Source organism: Vulpes lagopus, unplaced genomic scaffold, assembly GCF_018345385.1.
Source record: "Vulpes lagopus strain Blue_001 unplaced genomic scaffold, ASM1834538v1 ctg48, whole genome shotgun sequence".
Classification (NCBI taxonomy): domain Eukaryota; kingdom Metazoa; phylum Chordata; class Mammalia; order Carnivora; family Canidae; genus Vulpes; species Vulpes lagopus.
In genome coordinates, this window is record NW_024570855.1 from 351,108 (window position 1) to 376,180 (window position 25,073).

General features: G+C 67.2%; 1 protein-coding gene across 5 annotated transcripts; it reads left to right on the forward strand.

Moving 5' to 3' along the window:
* Positions 1-2,460: 2,460 nt before the first annotated feature.
* On the forward strand, positions 2,461-24,468 carry WFS1 (wolframin ER transmembrane glycoprotein). 5 transcript variants are annotated; one of them, XM_041742417.1, is made up of 11 exons: positions 8,663-8,826; positions 12,031-12,207; positions 12,322-12,393; positions 12,608-12,707; positions 13,117-13,251; positions 15,202-15,284; positions 15,527-15,671; positions 16,730-16,900; positions 18,205-18,285; positions 20,064-20,209; positions 22,162-24,468. In XM_041742417.1, the coding sequence occupies exons 1-11, from the start codon at positions 8,794-8,796 to the stop codon at positions 23,968-23,970; spliced, it is 2,952 nt and encodes a 983-aa protein (XP_041598351.1). In that variant the 5' UTR covers positions 8,663-8,793; the 3' UTR covers positions 23,971-24,468. The 5 variants fall into 5 exon arrangements, with proteins under 5 accessions (XP_041598352.1, XP_041598351.1, XP_041598349.1 ...); XM_041742415.1 differs by having other exon boundaries at positions 12,031-12,393; XM_041742416.1 differs by having other exon boundaries at positions 12,031-12,393; positions 12,608-12,698.
* The last annotated feature ends 605 nt before the right edge of the window (positions 24,469-25,073 follow it).

A 25,073-nucleotide genomic window follows, 5' to 3' on the forward strand; every position in this document is an offset into this window, starting at 1 on the left:
TCTCGGAAGGTATTTGCTCCACGTCATCAACCCGTTTGCTCATTTTCCTTGCCTCGAGGGCTGTTCTTCTGAACCTGCCTGTGACGTTCAAGGCCTTTCTCTCCAAGCACCAGGTTAAGTGCCTTCAGGCTTGGCCTGGGCTGCTCGGCCCTTACCCTTCCTCTGCTTATGAGACCCCTCAGAGGGGAGGGTCTTGGCTTCTCTGGGCTGTGTGAGGCCCATAGGGACCGGGCATGGTGGTCCCCCCCACCCCCGGGGTGGAGGAGGAGCCATTTATGTTCCTGTAGACACCAAGAAAGAGTCGGCGAGGCACTCCCAAGTCCCCAGAGGAAGGCCGTCTGCCCCAGCCTCCCGGGTGTGAGGAGGCCTGCCGGCCCCCAAGCCTGGGCTGCCTGAGCTTTCTGGGTGGGCCCCCATCCTGCAGGCTGAAGGGGATGACAGGCGAGAAAGACGGTAGACGGGTAATAAAAGAGCTCATCCCGTGGGTTTTCAAGGAGCCTAAGGAGCCCAATAGACGAGTGAGAGAGCAGATGCTTTTCAAAATTAAAAAAACCTGAGAAGTCTAGCCTCACTAGTTTCCATGGGAATGCATACGGCAAAAGCAAGGAGACCATTTGTCACTTACTGTAGTGGGAAAAGGGTAAACCAGGTAGCTCCCCGTGCCAGTGTGCACCCCTCAGCGGTGTGCCGGAGACAGTAGTGAGAGATGGGTTTTGGTAAAAATGTACCTAGAGACCTGATAAAGCCTATCAGGATCAGAGCTTCTGTTTCCTGGACTTTGCCCTACTGAAGCAGGCATGTGTGCACATGTGTGGTGTCACCGCAGGGACCTTTGGAAACCCCTTCTTCAATATGCATCGATCCCAAAACGTAGTTCTTGAGTGATTTCTTTCTTCTTTCTACCTTTTGCAATTCTCCAAATTTTCTGTCATCAGTACATTATAAGAGGGGGAAGATTTCTATGTGGCACTGGGCAAATAACCTTCTATGCCTGAACCTCAATTTTCTGATCGATGAAAATGAGCCCCATGCCACTTGTCTCAATGCCACACTCATTAAGGATGCAGTGAAAACCCTCAATGCGTGAAAGGCCCCCAAACTGAGAACCTGGGGCAGAGGAGGTGCTGCTCGGTGCCCATTTCCTTCCTTCCCCTGTGGGCCTCAGAGCCTTGGATGAGAAGGGGGGACAGCTGGAGCATCAGATGAGGTGACTGTTAGGAACCACGCAGCTCTGATGAAAGCCCTCGGGGCTGTGTGTTCTGTGTATACAATCCACCCTCAAAACCATCTGGGATGTTTTGGCTCCCCACCTGTTGGTGACATATCTCTGGCAGTCACTCTGAAACGGGTTCTGTAATGATGACCCAGGACAGGCATCAAGCTTGGCTACAACGACCAGACGCAGAGCAGATGCAGCCCTCCCCCCCAGGGTGGGGGTGGGCACCAGCCAGGAGAGCCTGACTCGGGGATAGACCCTCACCCCGACCTGCAAACTACACCTTCTCAGACCTAGGGCACCACTGAAAGAGGAGGGTTTCCAAACTGCCTGAGCCTTGCACCATCCCCGGGGCTGATGTGTTAAACGAATCTCGTAATTACCTTGTAAAAAGCGTGCATCTAACTCCGTGCATTTAAAGCTGCATTTGGAAAAAAAAAGAAAAGAAAAAAGCTGCACTTGGTGACTTGCACACATTTAAACGGGCCATTTTCTCTATCCCTGCTGCTAAATGAGGGGAGCCCCCTGGGTCTCTGGCAGGGCTGGAGCTAAGCGGTGAGGTGCCCAGCAGGCCCTGTTAATGTGGCCATAGAAATGATCATGAGGGGCATCCCTGGGGGGCTCAGCTATTTGCTGCCGGCTTCGGCCCAGGGCGTGACCCCAGGGTCCCGGGATGAGTCCCACATGGGGCTTCCGGCATGGAGCCTGCTTCTCCCTCTGTGTCTCTGCCTCTATCTCTCTCTCTGTGTCTCTTATGAATAAATAAATAAAATCTTAAAAAAAAAAGAAAAGAAATGATCATGGACCTGAAGTTGGGGACGTTGGGGCCAGAGAGGTGGGTGAAAGGTGGCCTGAGTCTTGTGCAAGGGCCAGCCACCTGTTAACAGATAGAGAGGCCAAGAGGCCTAGATCTGAGCCTGCCGCCCTGGGAGGGGGCGGGGCCTCGCTGGCGGGGGCGGGGCCGGGGCGGGCCCTCGCTGGGTGGGGCGTGGCTGCAGCCAGGCGGGGCGGAGCCGGGGCCGACTCGGTTCGGAAACTTTCGCTGTGGGCGGGTCGGACCCGCCAGGGGGCGGCCGGCGGCGGCCAGGCGAGGGGCCCCGTGATTGGCGGAGGCGTGCGGTGATTGGCAGGCGCGCCGGCCGCTCCGCGGGCCGAGCCGGCGCCGCGTCTTCCGAGCCGCGTCGGGAGTGGAGGTCGGCCCGAGGCCCCGCCCCGCGCTGGCCCCGCCCCGCGCTGGCCCCGCCCCGCCCCGTGGGGGCCGCGCTCGCAGGCGCTCCCCGCCGCTCGCGTCGCCGGCTCCGCAGGCCCGTCCGCTCCGCCCCGGGGCGTCCGGCTCTCGCGAGCAGCGCCGCGGCAGGCCCGGAGCCCGAGGGCGTCGCGCGGCCCACTCGCGGCCGGTGAGTACCCCGCGGCGGGCGGCGGGCGCTGGGAGGGCAGCCGGGAGGCGCCGCCCGCCGCCGCCCTCAGTTTCTCCACCTGCGCAGCGGCCCCAGCGGGTCCCGGGAGGCGGGGGCGGGGCCTGCCGCGGGGGGCGCCCTCGGGCCTCGCGGGGCCCCGCGGCTCCGAGCACCGGGAGGCGGCGGGGCGGGGGGACCCAGGGCGCCCGGGGGGGTGGGGGGGCGAGGGAGGGGGAGGGGAGGGGGGGGAGGGGAGGGGGTCCCGCCCGCACAGCCCGCCGAGGGTCAGGGATGTCGCCCAGCCCTGGGGACGCGGGAGCGAATCGCCCAGCCTCGGTGCGGGCCGGTGCAGTGTCAGGGAGCAGGAATCAGAGCCCCGGGGGCTGGGGTCAGCGGGGGCGGGGAGGCGGGCCCGGCCCGGAGGAGCTGGACGAGGAGGCCGGCCCCGCCCGTCACCTTGCATGGCGACCCCTGGCCCCGGCCTGCTCCCGAGGGCTCTCCCTGCTGCGGGTCGGTCACTTGCGGGTCCGGGCACCCTCTCTGCTGCCCGCCGGGGAGCCTCGCCCGCAGAAGCCCCGGGGCAGGCTCCCCGCTGTCCGGGCCCGGCCCCGCGTCCCCAGGGGCTGCGTCTCAGGGCAGCCCCAGGTGTCTGAGCTGAGACTTGGAGGAGGGCTCCTCATATCCCTGCTCCGTAGGGCGCCGCCCCCACGCAGCCCAGCCGGACCTGGAAGGACCTGGAAGGAGGGAGGGATGCTGGGAGACCCACACCCGCCTTCCCAGGCGAAGACTGCGTGGAGGGCTCCTTGCTCTCGCCTTCCAGCCCCTCCCGCGCCAGAGCTGGACAGGCCCCGGGGGCTGGCGACAGAGGGGTCCCCGGCTCACCCCTGGCCCAGAGGTACCCCAGCTCTGGGACAGACACCAAACCAGGGCCAGGACGATGATGCTAAGGATCCTAGGAGGGAGGGAGCTTTAAATGGCTCCTGCCCTCTCCCACGTCCCCAGCACAGACCGTGGCACCGCTGCCGTGGCCCCAGCCACAAGCCAGGCCTCCTCGCCCCCCCCCCCCCCCCCCCCCCCCCCCCCCCCCCCCGCGCCACGTTCAGTTGCCGACACTCTTCTCTCTCCTGGGCCCAGAACCACAGGCAGATGCCTGCCCTGGACCAGCCTCCTTAGCTTCCCCCGGAGGGTCACCAGCCCCTTCCCTGGTGTCCCCGCCCTGTCCCCACACACCCCAGTGGTTCTGTAACTGTCACTTCCCTCTGGGCACCGTCCTCCTGCACTCCTGGCCCCACGCTGCACTCTGGCTCCGAGGCCCAGTGCCCATTCAGGCCCGAGGCTCCTGCCCTAGCTGCCCACACTCCCGGGGGTCACTTCCCAGCCTCCCGCCCCTTCCTGGCCACGTCGCAGGTCACTCTCCCTCCGCTGCCTTTTCTTCTGGGCAGTTCCCTGTTGGGGTGCCCACACTCCTCCGTTCCTCCTTCCTGCCATCCTCGCCTGCCTCACGCCTGCTTGTCCTGAAGGCTGAGTCAGGGCCTCCTTCCACTGTCCCTACCTTGCTTCCCAAAGCTGAGTGAGAACCCCCCTTGGGGTGCCTGCACCCAAATGCTGCTCAGTCTTTGTAGCCGCCTGTTTAGGTGTCCTCCCCCCGGGGGTGAGCTGCTCAGAGGCCAGCCCTACAGAAGCGCTCTGGGGCAGGGAGGCCCTGCACAGTGCGTAGCAAGGGGTCGTCCCGCAGTCCAGGTGTGCTGACCCGCCGGGGCCGGGCGCAGAGCAGGGGCTGGGCATGCAGTGCGGGCTCGGCCCCTGGGCATCGTGCATGGCTGTCCTTGACCAAGGGTTGGGCATTCCCTCCTGCCTCCCACTTTCTGTGAACTTGGCACATTGAGTGGAGTTGGAATGTTCCTTGCTTGGGCCCTTAATACTCTGGGGCAAAAATAGGTATCTGGGAGCCTCCAAGGGCTCTGTGCCCTTGTCTTGAGGAGCAGCCCTGTGCCCGGGGCTGGGCTGGGCCACACTGGAGCAGACCTCCCAGACCTTGGGAACCCCCAGCCCTTTCCCTCAGGGCTCCGGCACAGATGCGTTTTAAAATCTAGTTTGTTTTAATTTCCCTTTTTTTTTTTTTTTTTAAGATTTTATTTATTTATTCATGAGAGACACAGAGAGAGGCAGAGACACAGGCAGAGGGAGAAGCAGGCTCCCTGCGGGGAGCCCAACACGGGACTCAATCCCAGGCCTGAGCCAGAGGCAGATGCTCACCCGCTGAGCTCCCGGGGGCCCCCGACTTTGTTTTAATTTCCAAAGCCATATACAGCTGTTAGAGAAAATTAGGGAAATACGTTTAGGAAAAGAATAGACCAAAGCCGCGAATCATCCATGCACCCAGAGAGAGCCAGTCCTAACAGGCCAGGGGGCACCTTCTTTCCTCTTTTCTGCAGGGAGCTTTTTCCTTTCATTCTCAAGACACCGGAGGATAATCCTCAGGCTGCTTTAAATCCCGTTTAACAGTGTTGTACCAACAGCCAGCTGTGCCTGGAACGTTTATTTGTATACAGGTTGCGGTGACGGTCTGTGGAGGTCGCTGTGGGCGGAGGGGCTGTAAGGGGCAGGGGTGCCCCTCTGGATGGTGCCGGTTTGCCCCGAATGCCTGAGAGTGTCCCTGCCTACTCCCCTGGGCCGGGCTTCTGGTGCGAGGCTCTGGCCAGAAGGCGCTCAGCGACCTTACAGCTTCCCGTGGGGGGTGCCTCAGAGGTGGACTGCCCCCTCCCCCACCAGGGCAGCGGAGCGGGGCCTTGCTGCACACGGGTTAGAGCCTTTGGGGCAGAAGGCCATGCGTGGTCACTGTGCTGCGTGTGTCCGGAGACGTGCGGGCGGCAGCTCCTCAGCCGAGCTCCGTGGTGTCGGTAGTTTGTGTTTTGTTGGGATAAAAATATGCCTTGGTGCTCACGGGGAAAGAATGCCAGCACTTTGCTTCTCTGGATCTTGCACAGTGACAGGCTCTGAGCGACGCCGCTCTGGCCTCAGGTGGCAGGGGGTGGGCTGCACCCCTCCGCCCGGGCTGCGGGGATCTACGGGAAGATGCACTTGTCTTGCAGCCGTGGTCTGGGGCCTGGGGGTGCTGCTCCGTCACATGCAGGGCCCCATGTCACCCAGCCGAGGCTCTTGCCGTCCCCGGTGCGGGCAGGGCAGCCGGTGTTCTAGGTAAAGGTGGGCGCCCCTGCCCTCAGGGCACCCAGGATCACCGGGGAGAGAGCTTGTTACGGCAGGAAAGGCCAGACACAGCGAGTGTGCGGGGGGGGGGGGGGGGGGGGGGGGGGGGGGGGGAACAGCGTGTGACCGTGCCCGTGACCCCGCCATGCAGCGACTCGCCTTGTTGACCTGCACGTGAGAGGCTCTTCTGACCAACTCAGAGAACCTTCATGCCTTCCTACTCACCAAGAGTTTACTCGAACTGGTCGCTTGACTGCAAGCGACGTGGGACCCCAGCCCACAGGCAGCCCGCGCGTGCCCTGTGTCCCAGAGGACAGGTTTCTACGCACGTGCCCTGGTTCAGCCCCAGGAGATCCAGCCTGGGTCGGGGGCGCTGGGTGCTTTAATGTTTTAGGGTCTGCGGACCACGTCCTCGCCCTCACACCCTCAGTCCCCGGCCCAACACGGGGGAGTTACCCCCTCGTGCAGACCGGGAGGCCGAGGCGCACAGAGGCTGAGTGGCCCTGCGCCCGGGCACAGTGGGACTCGTGTCCCGTTGGCCCACGCCGTCCCTCCCGCCCGCGGCAGGGGACCTTCCAGGAGGGAGGCCCAGGGCCCTCGGCTCAGCCGGCGTGGGAAGAGGGGCTGGCGTGCGGGGTGGATGGAGCGGGCGGGAGGCGGCTGGGGCTGGAACACAACAGCCCCCACCCGGATACAGGCTCTGCGTGGGATTCCGGCTCCACAAGCCTGAGGCCGCCAGCACAGCTCTACCTTCTCCACCCGCGTTTCCTCATCCATGAAACAGGCCGAGGTTGGATTGAAGCTTAAGCCGCCCGCCCATCAGGCACACTGGCCGGCAGTGGTGCCTGTACCCCGGGCCGTGTGGGACGCCCCGGGAGCCCCCAGACACGTGCCCATCCCTGCTGCTATTCATGACGTGGGGGCCTGGCACAAGTGGGCGTCCCCAAGGCCAAGGGGGTGGTGCTTGGCCTGGGGGCTGGGGCTGAGACTGGCCCCGTGGGGCCTATAGAGCAGACGCGCTTGCCGCCTTGCGTAGGGGGTGACCTGCGTGGCCCCACCTGCACTGGCTCCAGGAGCCCTCCGCTCCGCGTGTGCGGCCGAAGCACGGGGTTCACGGGAGTCGCCTCTGTGTTTGGTCCCTAAGGCCTGCGGCCGGGGAGCAGCTGGGAGCAGCAAGCTGATGGCAGGGGGCTCCTGGGGCTGCCCGTGTCCCCACCGTGCCCTGGGATGTCGCAGGACACGGACGCTATCCCTCGGGGGCGGGAATGCTCAGACTGAAGTTTGTGGGGTTGTTTGGTGGATGCAGATCCCGTGTTGGGTACCCATGGTGGCTGGGGGACAGGGCGGGCAGGGCCACGTGGTGCCTGGGCCCCTGCCCCTTCCTGCGTGGCAGCGGTGATGGAGCCGGGCCCGGGTGCCGCCCACCGCGTCCAGTGTTGTCTGGTCCTCGCGGCCCCGCACTGGGACGCTTGTCCCGCCTACGTGGCCTGCCGGGGATGCAGGGCAGCCTCTCCCTGCTCCGCGCTCATGCTCCCGGCTGGGCGACGAGGGCGGCCGTGGCCTTGATCCGGGGCGGCTCGCGGTGTCTTCTCGGAGTCTGACGGGCCACCCCGGGCCCAGGCACACGTTTCGCCCAAAGGCTCAGGGGCGCTTGGCCCCGGGTCCGCCCGCCCATGTGGCTCCTCCCCGAGCTTCCAGCCGGCTCTGTGGCCCTGGTACTTCCTGCCATTCTGCCGCGGGCCGTGGGGTCCCCTGACTGAGTCCCGCCCGGGTCCCCGAGGGCCGAAGAACCCTCATTCCCTGTTCCTGGGCCTCCACCCGCACCAGGCTGTGCACCACTCACCTGCCCAAGCCGTCGGCGGGACCTCCTCCCCGCCTCCCCCACCCCTCCTCCCCACCTCCCCCCACCCTAACCCCTCCCCACCTCCCCCTCCTCCCTACCCTCACCCCTCCTCCCCACCTCCCCACCCCTCCTCCACATCTCCCTGTACCCCTCCCCCCTCCAAGCCCCCCAGCCCTCCCCTCCTCCCCCCCACCCCTCCCCTCCTCACCTTCCCTTCCTCCCTTCCACTTAACCTTCTCACATTTATGAACTTTTTCTCTGTGGTTGGTTCCCTCTGGGGGCTCCAAGGTCATCCTTCCCGGCCTCCCCCCGGGCTTCTGGTGAAGGCTCTTGACCCTGGGTGGCCCGTGGTTGCAGCTGTGTTTCCTGTCCCCAGCGCCATCTTCACGTGGTGCTCTCTCTGTGTCCCTGTTTCCTACCTCCTCTTGTCAGGACACTGGTCATGGGATCAGGCCCACCCACAACCAGGGTGATCTCATCCCAAGATCCTTAATCACACCTGCAAATAGGGTCACTTTCATGGACGGGGGTGGACATATGACGTGCAGGCATGCAAACCGTGCACCGAGCCATGCACCTCCGCCCCGAGCCAGGCACCGTGCTCAGCTCCGTGTGGAGCATCTCACTGGAACCTCACAAGGTTGCACCGTTCCTGCCACTCAGACAAAGACACTGGGGTCACATGGCGCATGCCCGGTGAGGCTGGACTCCAGGCCTCAGGATGGAGGGCCCGAGCTCATGACTGCTGTGGGGCCTGTAGAGCCAGAGGCCTCGAGGGAATTTCTTCCCTCGGTTTCCTCATCTGTTAAAGTGGGAAGGTCTAGGTGACTATCGTGAGGTTGAGGGAGATCCCTCATAGACCAGGAGGCAGCCCCCACCCATCCCTTTCCTGTCCCCTCTCCGGCTGGGCCTGGCGCCCTATGTCTGACCCTCGGCTTTTCTCTCGGGCAGGATGGACGCCAGCAGCCCCCCTGCGAGCCCCTCTGGCCCACAGCCTCCGCCACCGCAGCCCCAAGCTCGCTCGCGGCTCAATGCCACTGCCTCGGTGGAACAGGACGAGAGGGGGGCGCCCCGTGCTCCGGGACCAGATGCGGCCAACGCGGCTGCCCCCGCTGCGGTCCGGGCCCTGAATGCTCGGAGCCAGGAAAGGGCGGACAGAGCAGGTAAGGGGCTGGGGCTGCAAGCTGACCGTCCTCAGCGCCACCAGCGCTGCGTGAAGCCAGGCGAGCGGCGAGTCCGGCAGGTGGCCTCCTGCGGGGCAGGTCCCTCGGGCCCTCCCGGCGATGAACGGCCTGGGGCCTAGCAGGTGTCATGGTCCCGTCTTATCTATGACGTGACGGCTCAGCGCCGACCTGCGCACGCCCTGGGCCAGCGGGCGGTCCCCACCAGGACCACGGGGGGGCAGGAGGGCAGCCCCTCCATGCGGGTCCCACCCAGCACGGGGAAGCCCATGTCCCCCTGCCCATTGTGGCCGCCTCTCAGGGCCGTTGGGCCAGGCAGTCCCCTTGGTCCGGGAGCGGCAGAGACACTTCCCTCTGGGACCAGCTGCCACCTGGAGTCGCCTGGGCCCAGGTCCCCAGTGCCCTGTGGATCACTGTCTCCATCCTCAGGCCGGGTTGCTTGGAGCAACCCCAACCCAGGTCTCTGCTCCCTTAGGGACCTTCCAGGGGCAGGGGTGAGGTGGTGTGAGGACCGGAGTGGGACAGAGGGTTCACGGGACCCCTCGACGAATCTGGGCAGGGTGCTAGGGCTGGGTCATGGGGCCCCTCGACGAATCTGGGCAGGGTGCTAGGGCTGGGTCATGGGGCCCCTCGGTGAATCTGGGCAGGGTGCGAGGGCTTGGTCATGGGGCCCCTCGACGAATCTGGGCAGGGTGCTAGGGCTGGGTCATGGGGCCCCTCGGTGAATCTGGGCAGGGTGCTAGGGCTGGGTCATGGGGCCCCTTGACGAATCTGGGCAGGGTGCTAGGGCTTGGTCATGGGGCCCCTCGGTGAATCTGGGCAGGGTGCTAGGGCTGGGTCATGGGGCCCCTCGGTGAATCTGGGCAGGGTGCTAGGGCTGGGTCATGGGGCCCCTTGGTGAATCTGGGCAGGGTGCTAGGGCTTGGTCATGGGGCCCCTCGACGAATCTGGGCAGGGTGCTAGGGCTGGGTCATGGGGCCCCTTGGTGAATCTGGGCAGGGTGCTAGGGCTGGGTCATGGGGCCCCTTGGTGAATCTGGGCAGGGTGCTAGGGCTGGGTCATGGGGCCCCTTGGTGAATCTGGGCAGGGTGCTAGGGCTGGGTCATGGGGCCCCTTGGTGAATCTGGGCAGGGGCTAGGGCTGGGTCATGGGGCCCCTTGGTGAATCTGGGCAGGGTGCTAGGGCTGGGTCATGGGGCCCCTTGGTGAATCTGGGCAGGGTGCTAGGGCTGGGTCATGGGGCCCCTCCCTGAATCTGGGCAGGGCACCAGAGCTTGGTCAGGCCTCCATCCACCTCCTGCTCCCCAGCGCAGCCCTCAGTGGCCACGGGCGGCACAGGTGAGTCAGGTGTGCCCCGACCCCAGCCGGGCACAGTCGGGGTTGCCGCAGAGGGAAGCCTAGGGCTGGGAGGGCTTGTGCTCTGGGCCCCGGGGCTGGGTGGCGGGACCCCGCTGTGTGGGAACAGGGGAGGCCCGAGTGAGTGAGTGGGGGGGGCTGGCAGGAAGGGGCGCCCCCCGGTCCAGGGTGGGGTATGGCGGGGCCCATGAGCCCTGGGCCCCCAGTCCAGGTGGGGGGGCTCAGGGGGATAATGGGGCTGCGTCAGGCCTGTGATGGAGACAGCCGCTGGGAGGAGCCGTTGCCTGGCCGCCGCTGACACTGCTCCTGCTCTAGGGGCCGCAGGAGGCAGCGCTTGGGCCTCACTGGGCACTCCAGGCCTGAGGCTCGTGGGGAGACGGGCTGGTACCACACGCCTTGGGGTGCCTCACCCCACGATTTCCCTGCGTCTTCTTGTCGCCCCGCCCGCCAGGTGCCCGCAGGCTCCAGTTCCCACGTGGGGCTCTTGCTGGCCCACCCGGAGCTCTGGTCCTGCTGCCACTCCTGGGGTGCTAGGGCCCGGCACCCACACATGCAGACTCTCGGTGGGAGCAGAAATGTCCCGAGCTCCGCTCTCCTTGCCGTGCATGCTGCCAGCCGACCGGGCGTCGGGCCCTTCTGTGCAGGGGCCCGTGCCTTATGCAGGCAGGGAAGTGGGCTGTGGTCTGCGGTGTGGGCACCTCAGGGTGTAGAGCCCATGCTGCGTGCGGCGCTGCCCGCCATCTGGCTCCAGGGCCAGCTCTCCCTGAGCCTCTCCCAGCCGGGCCCCCCCGGAGCTCGTGTCTGTCCCCATGCACCGCGACTCACAGGTCGTCGGGCCCTGGGATGGGCCGGGAAGGGCCGGCGACAGCCGTGGTGGGACCCTTGGGCCGCGCGTGCCCTTGGGGAGTCAGGAGGCTGCAGATGCCCGCGTGTGCATCTGTGAAGGGCGAGAGCACCGCAGCCGTGAGGAGTCGTGCGGGGGTCGTGCCAGTGCCAGGACCGTGCGCATCGGGTGACATTCCTCAGGCCCCCACGCGTGCAGGCGGGTGCTGAGTCGGGCCCCCACCCCGCGGGCGCTGATATGCTTCCTGAACGTCCCCAGGCCGCCTGGCCCCGGTTCAGACCTCCTGGGGCCCCCCTTCCTGAACTCCTGTTCGGTGACTGGTGTTCCTGTGAGCTTGGGGCCGTGTGTGTCCAGCGCCCGTGTGTGCACACGTCTCCCGGGAGAGCCTTGTTGGCTACAGCCCAGCTGTGAGCACGTGTTCAGGAGCCGGGTGCGGCTGCTTTTGCCACGTGCTCTGTCCCCGCGGGCGCCCAGGACGCGGGGACCCCCGTATCCCCGGGCTTGGCAGGAGGCCTTGCTCCCCCAGATGGCCCGCACGGTTGACACAGTCCAGCGCCCACTGCCCCAGGCCACACCTGCGCTGCCCTTTCTCCTTCCTCTAGAGGCCACTGCTCAAAACGACCGCCGCCAGCTCAGCAGTGCGGCCCTTGCAGCCCAAGCCCCCGACGAGCACCTGCTGTGGGCGTCTGTGTGTACCCCGTGGCCGGCCCTGTCCCTGGGCCCCGTCACACCCCCTCATGGCGGCCGGTGCAGGAAGCTCTGTGTGGCCCCACGTAGAGACGAGGACGCGGAGGCACAGACGTGCCCCAGTGGCCAACGCTGAGTGACCCGAGGCTCCAGGTTAAGGGTGGCCGAGCCGGCGGAGATGGAGCCCGGTTGCCGCGGGCCTGGAGCTCCCCTGCGCAGGTCACGCGGGGCCACGGCCTGGTTTATTCCAGAAACGCGGCCTGTCCTCGGGCGCTCCTGATCCCTGCATCTCCTTGAAAGGTCACCGTGTTCTCCGCTGTTTCCGAGGCCTCCGGGCCGCTGAGGGGTTCTGACCCCGGGCTCTCGGCCACACACGCCTCGCGGCTGCCGAGCACAAAAGCCAGGGCTGGAAACACACTTGGTTTCGATCTGAATGTGCAAGCGTCCCGGGACGGCAGTCAGGACTGCAGGTTTCACGTAAGAGGAAACAGCGGTGGCCTGTTGGCCCCCTGCCCCCAGGAGCGGGAGAGACGCTGGCCCGGCGGTCCTGCGGGGTGGGGTCCCACTCCGCGTCCTCTGTGTCTCTGCCAGCCCTGCACAGCCCGAGAGCACATGCCCCCGCTCCTTCCTCACCTGCATGTCTGCACGGGCAGGGAGACCCAGGTAGGCACCTCCAGGTCCCGGGGAGCGGGAGTGAGGCAGCACTGCCGCCCAGCTGGGCCCCCTGCGTTAGCCCCCCACTTCTCTAACTCAGTCAGACAAACCCGGGGGACGGCGAGAGCTGGGTGCCCAAGGCCCTGGCCGGGGAGCCGGGAGCTCGAGATGGGCGCACACGCCGGGATGGTGCTCGTCAGAGGGCTGCGGGGCCTCTCCCCAGGGACCCCGGTGCAGGCCCAGGGCAGGGATGCTGAGCTGCCAGGATGCTCCCCCCAGTGCTGCTGGGGACCAGCGCAGCGGGGGCGGAGACGGTATGGCAGGTGGGCCCTGCACTCCGGGGGCCCCTGCATGTGCTCTGGGCGCCAGGGGCTCCAAGAGGGAGGCCCCAGGGCAGGGGTCAGGGTGCCGGTCAGGGCGGCCGTGCTTCAGGGCTCATGATACGGAGAGGGTGTTGGGGAGCCTTAGAAATTCCACACGAGGGCCCTGTGGCTGTGCTGGCCCGTGGCTGGGGCCGGTGGAGAGGGGCCGCAGGAAGCCAGGCGGGCCTCCAGGTGTCCGGCGGGAGCCACAGGTGGGGGCCGGGGTGGGGGGCTCAGCGCTGGGCGGCCAGCGCCCTGCCGCTGTGGGGTCCTAAGGCGCAGAGCGTGGAGGCCCCGGGTCAGGCACCTGCTGACGGCACCTGCTGGCAGCGGACAAGTCGCGGCTTGGTTCTCCGCTCTGGTCACGCAGGCCAGGGGCACCCGAGGGACTTCCTACGACGCTGGTGCGAGCCCTGCTCCCCTGGTTCCTGTGCCGGGCCGTGGCCCCCTCGCTGGAGGATGTCCTGTCACAGCACAGATGGCAGCTCAGACGAGGCTCTTTTGGGTGCGGTGCTTTCCTGAGACCTTGAGAGACTTGGCGGCGCGCCCTCCTCGCTTACCTTGAACCCTGTCCTTGCGTTCCCAGCCTCAGTCATCGCTTCCTCCAGGAAGCCGCCCGCCCCCCCCCAACCTAGCAACATTGATGACTCCGCCCCCAGCCAGCACTGAGAGATGTCACAGGCCTTCCCGCTCCTGGTACCTGGGGGACTGGCCCCCTCCGGGCACGTCCATCCGTCTGGTTGGGTGTGTGACGAGGAGCTGGGGCCAAACCCCCTTCCCCAGGGAGTCAGGGGAGTGATGACCTGCTGAGACCCCCGGCCTGAGCTCAGCTGGCCCTGGACGGGTGGGGGGGGGGCTGGGGGCTGCAAATAGTCACCCCGTTGTTCATGAAAACCAGAGTCCAAAACCACAAAGGGGGTGAAACCCACGAGGTGCAGGGACCTAGCTCTCTGTGGACAGGACCCCCCACTCCCCGTGTAGACCCCCTGATGCAGGGACCCGGTTCTCTGTGGACAGGACCCCCTACCCCTGTGTGGACCTCGAGGTGCAGGGACCCAGCTCTCTGTGGACAGGACCCCCCACCCCCCTGAGGGACCCCCTGGTGCAGGGACCCACCAGGATGAGCACACACGATGTTACCTGGCTGGGTTCCACCCGGCCCTTTCCTACAGCACCATCCCCGCCCCCCAAGCCTTTCTACAGCCTCCCTCTCCCCATGGAGGCTGTCCTGGGCGGGGCCAGGGTCAGGGCGGGTGCAGGCAAGTGCAGGGGGGTGGTGAGGTGCAGGGGGGGCCGAAGCTGAGCTGGCACTGCTGTCTGAATTCAGCAGGTCGTGCCCACGGGTCAGGTGTGCTCCCCTCTCTGAGCCACACACTGCCTCACGGTTGCACGGGGACCGAGGGCCCGGCGCCCGTCCTGCCCCCCCCACCCCCGGTCTATGGGTGCTGACCGCCAACCAAGCCCCGAGGCCCCGGGCACGAGGGAAGGGCGACGCGCCTAGGCCACGCTGGGCAGGGCAGGCAGCACGCAGTCCCAGGGCACAGGGCGCCCGCTGTGTTCTGGCTGCGCCCCTGCAGGCCCCAGGGAGACGCAGGCCCCAGACGCGGGGCTGGGGGCCCTGGTGAGAGGCCCGGGGGAGCCCACAGGAAGCCGGCCCTTGGGGGGCAGCACAGACTCCCGGGGGTGAGGGGTGCGTCCCTCCTGAGCGGGAGCCCCGCAGTGAGGTGAGCCTGTGCGTCCCATGGGTACCTGGGGCGCCCTGGACCTGCCACCCGCTGAGGAGGGCCGTGGGTCCGGACTTGGACGGGACACAGCCGTTGCGTTTCCTGCCCGAGGCTGCCATGGCCCCTAAGGCTGTGGGGCCAGGCTCCTGGGGCCCTGCAAGTCAGAGGCCGCCTTGGGAGGCAGACTGCAGCGTGCCCTGCGTGCCGGGACCCTTCGGGGAGCGCAGCCGGACCTGCGGGAGAACAGCCCCAAGGAAAACGCGCAAGGGTTGGTGGCACCGTGGGAGGAGACTGGGGGGCGTGGGGGGTGACCGGCCTCCTGAGCCCTGGGGGTGCTGCGGGCGCCCCGGTTACCGTCCAGCGTGGGGCCCGTGTGAGCGTGCGTCTGAGTGCGAGCACCGACGCTGACCTCCCAGAGCCACGGGACGCCGGCGCTGTCCGGGGGGCACGCGCCAGTGTTCACCGGGGCTCAGGTGCCCCGTAGGTCCGGGCTTCCACCCCGGAGCCGGGATCTTTCTGGAGCCCCACGCGAGCAGGCCTGCGCCCGGGGTAAGCGTGGGCCCTTCCTGCCGCTCGGAGCTGCCACCGAGGTTTGGCTACTGCGCTCCAGGGTGCCTGTGTCGCCCGAAGGCCGCGTTCCAGCATATTCCGTCCACATCCGCCTGACATCAGTGATGGCCCGGGTCGGCCGTGGCCCGCGGCTGATGTGCTCTTGTCTTGTGTTACTCAAGGGCCTGTGAAGGCAGATGTGGAGGCGCCCTTTGGAGACGTGCTGGAGAGGGCCAAGGCGGGGGACGCCAAGGCGCAGACGGAGGTGAGCCAGCGTGCCAGGGTCCAGCCCTGGGAGCCGGGGGCCCCTCTGGGGGTTCCTCCCAGCCCGCCTGGGGCTCCCCCTCCTCCTCCAGGAAGCCCTCCATGCCCCTCCTGCCGCCAGGATGGGGTCCACACCATCCCTGGGGTCCCTCACGGGCCAGTAGGCACAGATGCCACAGGGCTCCCTGGCCTGGGCACACGCGGGGCGCCTCGGGGCAAGGCTTCAGCGGGTTCTCGCCGCAGGTGGGGAAGCACTACCTGCTCCTGGCGGGCGCCGGGGACGAGGAGCTGAACAACTGCACAGCCGTCGACTGGCTCATCCTCGCCGCCAAGCAGGGCCGGCGGGAGGCTGTAAAGCTCTTGCGCCGGTGCCTGACCGACAGGAAAGGTGGGTTCGCGGGAAGTGGCTCAGGTGCCTGGCCCCGGGGGCGGGGCTTGCCCGTCAGGTGACGGCGGGGAAGTCCTGGGGAAGTCCGTGCTGATGCCGCTGCTGGGCAAGAGGTGCGGATCCCATTTCGCCGCGGTTGGCGGTGCGCGCTGTGGGCTGTCCCCTGGCGCGTGTTGGTGTCCTCAGCCCCCCGAGGAGGCGCCGCAGCAGAGCCCCTGGACCACCAGCTCCTCGGGAGCGGGCGGGGGCCTGAGGCACGGGGGCCCTTCTGCTCCGGGAGCTTCAGCCTCGGGGAGACGAGAGCTTGTGTCACGAAGGGTTTTTTTAAACGACTTTTTCCCAGGCCAGGAAACTGCTTTGTGTTTTTTGTATAAAACTTGGAATATAAAGAAAACAGGACACAAATGAGCCGTGATCTTGAAACGCAGACAGAAATGCTCTGAGTTTGCAATATTTTCTCCTGGTTTGTATCGTGTGTTTAAGAGCCACGTTATCATGCAGAATCTCCGCTCTTTGGAAGTGGGGCGGATGCCTTTGAGAGCGCGGGATGGCGGGTCTCCGTGGGCTCCTGTCCTGGGCAGGAGCAGGGGCTTCGCGCTGCCGCTGGCCCGAGCCAGTCCGTGCGGCCCCCGCGGCTGCAGCTGGCGGTTCCCCGAGGCCAGGAGGGAGCCCGTGAGGCCCGGCGGAGCGCACGTCCTGCAGGGGGCCAGCCGGGGCCCCACGTGCCCCTCACACCCCCCCTTTGTCATACCATGTGCTTCCCGGCCTGGAAAGAAATGTGCGCTCGAGGGGACAACTTGGAAGATGTTTGGAAGGACGGAAAGCCCTGTCCCCATCTCCGGCCTCACTGCCCTTGGGGGGGGGGAGCGCCAACGGCCCTGACAGTGGGGGGGGGAGAGGCAGCTCCAGCGCCCGCGGGACCCGGGCCCATCTCCCTCCGCGGCAAGCGGTCTCCTCGGGAAGGGCCGGCTGTGCGGGACCCGGATTTCCCAGCCGCCCTGGGGGGACAGAGCCTGGAAAGCACCGGGACGAGGCCTGTGATGCCTCCTGTGTCATAGGCATCACTTTTGAGAACGAGCAGGAGGTGAAGCAGCTCTCCTCCGAGACCGACCTGGAGCGGGCGGTGCGCAAGGCGGCCTTGGTCATGTACTGGAAGCTCAATCCCAAGAAGAAGAAGCAGGTGGCCGTGTCCGAGCTGCTGGAGAACGTGGGTCAGGTCAACGAGCAGGGTACGTGAGCCTTACGGGGCCGGGCCTCCTGCGGGGACCTCTGGGCTTCTCTGCTGGACACGGGGGGCTCCCCTGGGAGCCTATGTGGGGTCCTGGGCAGAGACCCCCGAGTCCCCTCTAAGGCCCAGGCAAGCCCCTCTGGGTGTCGTCCTGTCCTGGGAGTGGCCTTCCCGAGCCCTGCTTGAGCTCCGGTGCAGTCCACGGGCAGAGCCATGAAGCTGGTCCTTCTCGGGGTGTCCTGCTCCTCCGGTGGGGACGGGGCGCAGTAAGAGGTGTGGTGGGGAGCGGGTCCCCGGATGCCTGGGCTTGTGGGGCGCTGAGCCCACTGTGGCTTGATGGCCTCCCTGAGGCAGGCCTCCCCCAGACTCCACACCAGCAGCCAGGCAGGAGGACAGGAGGCCAGGAGCGCAGGGCAGCGGGCGCCCGGCCGGGAGTGGCCACCCCGTTTCCCGGGGTCTGACCCGACTGCCTCTGCGTCCTTGGGGGAGCATCCGCCTGCAGCCGTTGAGGAGGGATTTGTGCCCAGGGCCCCGCGCAGCCCTCTCTGGCCCCCCAGGGCTGCCCCCTGCCAACAGCACAGCAACAGGGGTGGCTGCTGGGGAAGCCTTTGCCCCCCACCCCGGGGTCTCCAGGCAGGACCCCGCCCAGCTAGACCCGCCGAGGACTGTCCTGCTCCCGGGCCAGGGTCGGGGACACTGCTGGGGCGAGCGCAGGGGCCCTGGAGGCCGGGGCTTGGGGGGCAGCACCCTGCAGAGGCGTGCCTGATGGGGCGAGGTTGGGGCTGCCACTGTGGGGTCCTGGAGCCTGCGGTGCCAGCTTGGGCCCCTGCTGCCCGCGCGCCAGACCGTTTCCGTGGTCCTTGGCCTCTCTCGCTCACGCGCCTCCCGCCCGAGCCAGGCCTCAAAGGCCCCGTGGTGCCCAGCATCAGGAGAACCAGGGCTTGCCAGGCCCGGGCTGTGGCAGGTGGCGGCTGCGACGCGAGGAGAGGATCCTCTGGTCCGGGCTCAGCACTCAGCTGCCCAATGCGGGCGCCAGGGCTGGGGGGACAGGGACAGGCCTGGTGGGAGCCCACTGTACTCCAGGGGACAAGCGTGCCAGGGGACGCGGCCAGCAGAGGTGTCTGGGGATGAGTCATGCTGACCAGGGCACCCCTGCATGTTGGGGCTGCAGGGTCGGAGCTGGCTGCCAGGGAGGTGGCCCCGACCGGCCCATGGAGGACTCACAGAGGCCCCGGGGTCCCCAGACCCACAGCTGCCCTGAGAGGACTTACCTGCTTAGGTCGTCCATATGTGCGTCACTTGCAGAGGGAGCGGCACAGCCGGGCCCCGTCCCCAAGTCCCTCCAGAAGCAGAGGCGGGTGCTGGAGCGCTTGGTCAGCAGCGAATGTGAGTACGGCCTCCGGGCCCGCACCCGTGACCCCTCTGGCCAGGCACCTAGGCCCGTGCCCCCGGGCACCACGTCCACTCCCGCTGCAGGGTCCAGACCTGGGGTCTGGGAGGCCTGACGGGTCCGGCCCGGTGGGGGCCGTGGGTGTTCTGGGCGGTGGGACCTGGCCCCTGCCCAGCGGAGGCACCCGGTCCCAGCAGGGCCGCAGGACAGTCCGTGCAGGACAGCGGGACAGGGCGGAATGTGGGCGCCAGGGGCGCTGAGCAGGTCAGCAAGGATAAGGAGCCAGTCGGCCCCGGAGGGTCGGGGAGGGCGTGGGGGCACCCGCAGGGGCGGGGGGCGTCCAGGCCGGAGACGACCTCACGTGCCCCAGGAGCAGCGGCCCAGCCGTGTGGGCGCACAGCTCTCGGAGTCCGGCACCTGTCCCGGAGGGGACCAGACAGGAGGGACGTGGGGCTGCCCGGCTCCTGCCCATGCGCTCAGGCAGGCCTGGCTTCCTTCTGGTGCTGAGCCCATGGTGATGGTGGGAGTAGGGAGCCAAGCCGCAGCCCCGAGAGCTCCTGGGGCGCACGGGCCGCGCAGAGGGCCCCCCCCCCCCCACCTGGCTGCTCAGCAGGGTGCCCATCCCATGTCATGTGGCCTCCCCGGGGCGTTGGGCCGTGGGCAGCACGGACTCGCCTCCCTGCTCTGTTCGGGGAGGCAAAGCGCTGTGGGATGCCGGACAGCGACGGAAGCCAGCGCACCGGACCATTCTGGGCGGTCGTCAGGCCGGGGTGCCAGGAGCCCAGCTGCTCTCGGGGCGGAAGCCCTTGCCCACAAGCCCATGGGGTGGTGCCCCCAAAGGAGCCCAGCTCCGCCCTCTCGGCCACCCCTCCACTTCCCCCAGCCCCTGGAGCCAGACGGTCAGGGTCGGAGGCCGTGTGGCCCCTGCAGGTGTCTGCGGCGGGGTGCTCCGTGCCGCCAGCAGGCCAGCTCCCCTCTGGTGCAGGTGTCTGCCCTCCCAGCGGCCCAGCCGTGTGCTTACACCTCTCCTCCCAGAACCACAAGGAGGAGACCGCCCCCCCCATTCCCATAGCAACCCACCCGGTCCTGCACTCCCCTTGGCCACTCCCCTCGCCCCCGGCTCCTCTCCTGTCTGGGCCCTGCCCTCGCCATCCCACCAGCATGGCTCTGTCCCAGGCTCTGCTGACTCGTCCTCGGGCCCCGTGTCTCGGCGGCCACCAGACACCAGATGCGCAGCCCGGACGGGCCCCTGGATCCCGTCCTCCCACTGGTCACCTCGAGGCATCTCAAGCCTTACCGTCCACCTGCCCCTGCGCCCTGTGTGGGGTCTGGGGGTCTGGCGGTCAACTAGGCCAGGAGCCTGGACGGGCACAGGCTGGGCTCACACTTCCCAGCTTCTGGCGTGCAGTAGGCTGTCGGGCGCGTGCTGAGTGGAGGGTCAGCAGGGCCGTGAGGCCGGGGCTGGGACGAGGCGGCAGGAGGTGCTGGTGGTGAGGGTGGCGCAGGGCCCGGGGCAGACCCTGGACTTGAGGGCCGGGGCAGGGGCGTGGGGTCAGCGTGGCAGCAGGCGGAGGGCGTGGCTGGAGGCCGTCTCGGCTGCCCCTCTCCTCCCGTCCGCCCGTCCTCGCCCACCATCTGTCTGCCAGGACAGAGCTTGCCGGGCTTCGTCCTCCGCAGGGCCCCAGCCTGCGCTCCCTGGTTGGCCACCCGCCCGCGTGGGGTGGCCAGGCGCTCGCAGGGTGGGCAGACCCTGTGCCCTCTGTCTTGTGCCCAGCCAAGAGCCACATAGCGCCGGACGACTTCGTGGAGATCACCAAGAAGTATGCCAAGGGCATCATCCCCGCCAACCTGTTCCTGCAGGACGACGACGATGACGAGCTGGCGGGCAAGGGCCCCGAGGACCTGCCCCTGCGTCTGAAGGTGAGTGGGGCCAGGGGCTGTCAGCACCCACCCACCCGGCCTCCCCCCGCGCCTGGGCCCGCCCTCCTCTGGGGCCCTCGGCTTGTAAGGACCGTCCCCACATTGTCCCTCAGACGCTTCCCCGCGCCTCTGCGGGAGGACGGGCCGTGCTCTCCTGGACGGGCCCCGTGAGCCTGGGCTCCGAGGCCGGGGCGCCGTCCTGCCCTGCGGCTGGCTCCTGCTCCTTTTAAAAACATCTTTCGTGCTCAGGGAACAGCCGTTGTAACTTGCTGGACCTCGTCCACAGGACGGTTCTCAGTTTCCCAGTTGGGGCCCCAAGAGTAGGGCTTGGACGGAAGCTCCCGGGACAGAGTTGGGCCCAGTGGCCCCGGCACCTCGCTGCGCAGACGCAGGCAGGACACGGCGTTGCACAAGCCTCACGGTCATTTTTTAGACGTCTCACTCCTCTGTTTGACAGACCGCGCTTGCAGAAGCAGGGGGAGTGGCGGGGAGCGGCAGGGGCAGCAGGCTCCCCGCAGAGCAGCGCGGGTGGTTGACACGCTGACAGGGAGCCCCGGTTCCTGTGCAGGGCTGCACGCGTGTCCGGGCGTCCGGGCGCCTGCACAGAGGGCCCGGGGGCCACGGCGGCCCAGGAGCTGCAGTCTGCGCGGCTGGCGCTCAGGGACCCCCGCCGGCCGCCTGCCTGGCCATGCCTCCGTCTGGTCTGGCAGGCGGCACAGGTGCGCACTGGTCACCTGTGAGGTGGAGGCTGCTCCGGGCGGGCGGGGGGGTGTGGTCGTCAGCTGGGTCGTGCGGGGTCATCGGCCAGGGGTGGCGGTGGGGTGGGTGCACATGTTCTCTAGTGTGTCAGGCCCCCGTGTGCGCCCGGCTCCCTGCCTCTGCAGAGCGCACTCCGGTTCCTCCCAGGTGTCGTCCTCTCAGGCTGACACGTGACACCCTGCGCTGGTACAGTCATGTGGTCGTGCCCACCCAGGACCCCCCAGGTTCTCCAGGCTGTGGCAGGAGCCATCACGTGGCCCCTGAGGAGGCTCTGGGCACCGTCCAGGCTCCCCTGCCCCCCATGGGTGGTGCTGTGCCCTTGGGGACCCGCTGCCGCCCCTGCAGACCCCATGGAGGGCCAGCACCTGTGCCCCTGACTCGCTTCCCCGAGCCCAGCAGGGCGACACCCCTCAGAATTGTGCACAGTGCTGGAGCCCGGCCCGGGTGTCGGAACGTCCCTGCCCCCTGCCCTGGACGGCCCCCCTCGCCACCCCCCATCCCCCTTCGTTCTGTGCTGCGCAGAGGTCTGAGGGTCACCCCTGCCTTTCGCACCGGGTGCAGGTTGTGGCAGTGGCTGTCAGGGCTGAGCGTGGGGCAGCATGGCTGCGTGCAGGTGGCGGCCAGGCCGCGGGTCCTCTGGGTTCTGGGGTGGGTGGCGGCCAGGCCACGGGTCCTCAGGGTCCCGGCCACTAGCCCGCTAGCCCACTAGCCTGCGTGACTCCCCTGCCCTCAGGGATGAACCCCGTCCCCCGCAGGTCACGCTGGCTGAGCCCTCCTCCTGGCTCCCCATCCTGGCTCCCCACACCCGCTGCCTGCCCGGGGACGGCGCAGAGCCCTCCATGGGCTCCTCTGCCTTTAGCCGACAGGGGGGCCGGGGGCCAAGGCTTGGGGCACCCTTGCTGCGGGGGGCCTGCCCGACGTGCCTGCGGGTGCTGAGGTCTCCAGGGGACGCTGGCTCTCAGGAGTCTGCACACCTGGCAGGTTGGGACGGGAGGGGGGCCAAGGATGGGCGGCAGGACCTGCGGCCCTGGTGCAGCTGGGGGACGGGCCGAGTGGACCAGAGCGCAGGGACCCGCCGGGACCAGGGGACCAGGGGCCCGGGGGCGGCGGGCTCCCACGGTCGGCGGAGTGTGGAGGGCGGCGGGGCTCCAGTCGGTGTGGGTCACAGCTGGTGTCCATGTCCACGCCTGCAGATGGTCAAGTACCCATTGCACGCTGTCATGGAGATCAAGGAGTACCTGATCGACGTGGCCTCGCGGGCGGGCATGCACTGGCTGTCCAGCATCGTGCCCACCCAGCACATCAACGCCCTCATCTTCTTCTTCATCATCAGCAACCTGACCATTGACTTCTTCGCCTTCTTCATCCCGCTGGTCGTCTTCTACCTGTCGTTCGTCTCCATGGTGATCTGCACCCTCAAGGTGTTCCAGGACAGCAGGGCGTGGGAGAGCTTCCGCACCCTCACGGGCCTGCTCCTGCGCTTCGAGCCCAACCTGGACGTGGAGCAGGCCGAGGTCAACTTCGGCTGGAACCACCTGGAGCCCTACGTGCACTTCCTGCTATCCGTCTTCTTCGTCATCTTCTCCTTCCCCATCGCCAGCAAGGACTGCATCCCCTGCTCCGAGCTGGCTGTCGTGTCCATCTTCTTCACTGCCACCAGCTATGTGAGCCTGAGCTCGTCCGCCGAGCCCTACACCCGGAGGGCCCTGGTGACCGAGGTGGCCGCCGGCCTGCTGTCCCTCCTGCCCACCCTGCCCTGCGGCTGGCAGCACCTGAAGCTCCTGGGCCAGACCTTCGTCACCGTGCCCCTGGGCCACTTGGTCGTCCTGAACGTCAGCGTCCCCTGCCTGCTGTACATGTACCTCCTGTACCTCTTCTTCCGCATGGCGCAGCTGCGGGGCTTCAAGGGCACCTACTGCTACCTGGTGCCCTACCTGGTCTGCTTCATGTGGTGTGAGCTGTCCGTGGTCATCCTGCTCGAGTCCACCGGCCTGGGGCTCGCCCGAGCCACCGTGGGCTACTTCCTCTTCCTGTTCGCGCTCCCCGTCCTGGTGGCCGGCCTGGTGCTCGTGGGCGTGCTGCAGCTTGCCCGCTGGTTCCTGTCGCTGGAGCTCACCAAGGTGGCCGTCACCGCGCTGCTGTGCAGCGTCCCCCTGCTGTTCCGCTGGTGGAGCAAGGCCAGCTTCTCGCCGGTGGCCATGGTCAAGTCCCTGACGCGGAGCTCCGTCGTCAAGCTCATCCTGGTGTGGATCACGGCCATCGTGCTCTTCTGCTGGCTGTACGTGTACCGCTCGGAGGGCATGAAGGTCTACAACTCCACGCTCACCTGGCAGCAGTACGGCTTCCTGTGCGGGCCCCGGGCCTGGAAGGAGACCAACATGGCCCGCACCCAGATCCTGTGCAGCCACCTGGAGGGCCACAGGGTCACGTGGACGGGCCGCTTCAAGTACGTGCGGGTGACGGAGATCGACAACAGCGCCGAGGCGGCCATCAACATGCTCCCGCTCTTCGTGGGCGACTGGATGCGCTGCCTGTACGGCGAGGCCTACCCGTCCTGCAGCCCCGGCAACGCCTCCACGGCCGCGGAGGAGCTGTGCCGCCTGAAGCTCCTGGCCAAGCACCCCTGCCACATCCGCAAGTTCGACCGCTACAAGTTCGAGATCACGGTGGGCATGCCCTACAGCGGCGCCAACGGCTCCCGTGGCCCAGAGGAGGACGACGTCACCAAGGACATCGTGCTGCGGGCCAGCGGCGAGTTCAAGGACGTGCTGCTCGGCCTGCGCCACGGCAGCCTCATCGAGTTCAGCACCGTCCTCGAGGGCCGCCTGGGCAGCAAGTGGCCCGTCTTCGAGCTCAAGGCCATCCGCTGCCTCAACTGCATGGCGCAGCTGTCCCCCGCCCGGCGCCACGTGAAGATCGAGCATGACTGGCGCAGCACCGTGCACGGCGCCGTCAAGTTCGCCTTCGACTTCTTCTTCTTCCCGTTCCTGTCGGCCGTGTGAGCCCGTCCCTGCCTGCCTCCCCCGGGCAGCCCGGCTGAGCGCGCGCCTGTGCCCACCGGCCTGCGGACACCTCCAGTCACCGCCCGTCCCGGGCACCGGCACCACGGGAACTGCCTGCGGCGTCGGGAGCCGACGTGGCCGAGAGCTGGCAGGGAGAACACCGTCCAGGGGAGGCCCGGCCTGCCCCTTCACTGTCCTGCACCGCGGCGTCTCTTATTTATTGGGTCACTGCTAAGCCTGGACAGCTGTCTGCTGGAGCGGGGCTGGGGCAGGCGGGGGCGGGGGGGGGGGGTCAGCCCCAGGCGCTCGGGCTCGCGAGTCAGCGTGCAGACGAGGGGCCGATGCACCCAGGATGGGGACGGGGACGTGGGAGCACCCGCGCCGTCCCCTCCTGCGCCGTCCCCGCCCGGCGCTCAGAAGAGCGTGGCCCTGCTCCATGCCGGACACAGAACGTCAAGGTCCAGATGCAGCCGAAATAAAAACACTTCACGAACCCCACTGCTGGTCTTTTACTCATTTAAAAACACAGTTTTCTGATATTTCCCACGCATTTCTTCTCCCTTCCTTTATCAGGGAGGGAGACAGAACATAAAGACTCCTAACTCTGGGAAACGAACTAGGGGTGGTGGAAGGGGAGGAGGGTGGGGGGTGGGGGTGACTGGGTGACGGGCACTGAGGGGGGCACTTGACGGGATGAGCACTGGGTGTTATTCTGTATGTTGGTAAATTGAACTCCAATAAAAATTAATTTATTAAAAAATAAAATAAAGGGGATCCCTGGGTGGCGCAGCGGTTTGGCGCCTGCCTTTGGCCCAGGGCGCGATCCTGGAGACCCGGGATCGAATCCCACGTCAGGCTCCCGGTGCATGGAGCCTGCTTCTCCCTCTGCCTGTGTCTCTGCCTCTCTCTCTATCATAAATAAATTAAAAAAAAATTTAAAAAAAAAATAAATAAATAAAATTAAAAAAATAAAAACACGGTTTTCCTGTACGTTGCGGAGAGCAGGTGGCTCGGCCGCGCTGACCTCACTGCCGCAGTCGCCAGGAGCGGGGCTGACACTCCCGGTGGCGGGCGACCCACACCCAGCCCCGGCCAGGGTGCAG

What these genes read in the sequence shown, in the direction of transcription:
- WFS1 (XM_041742415.1), top strand. Translation starts at nt 8,794, where the DNA reads ATGCTCGGAGCCAGGAAAGGGCGGACAGAGCAG. An exon ending in GTGCCTGACCGACAGGAAAG is followed by an intron (nt 15,672 to 16,729) that starts GTGGGTTCGCGG and finishes CCTGTGTCATAG; the next exon opens with GCATCACTTTTGAGAACGAG. An exon ending in ACCTGCCCCTGCGTCTGAAG is followed by an intron (nt 20,210 to 22,161) that starts GTGAGTGGGGCC and finishes CCACGCCTGCAG; the next exon opens with ATGGTCAAGTACCCATTGCA.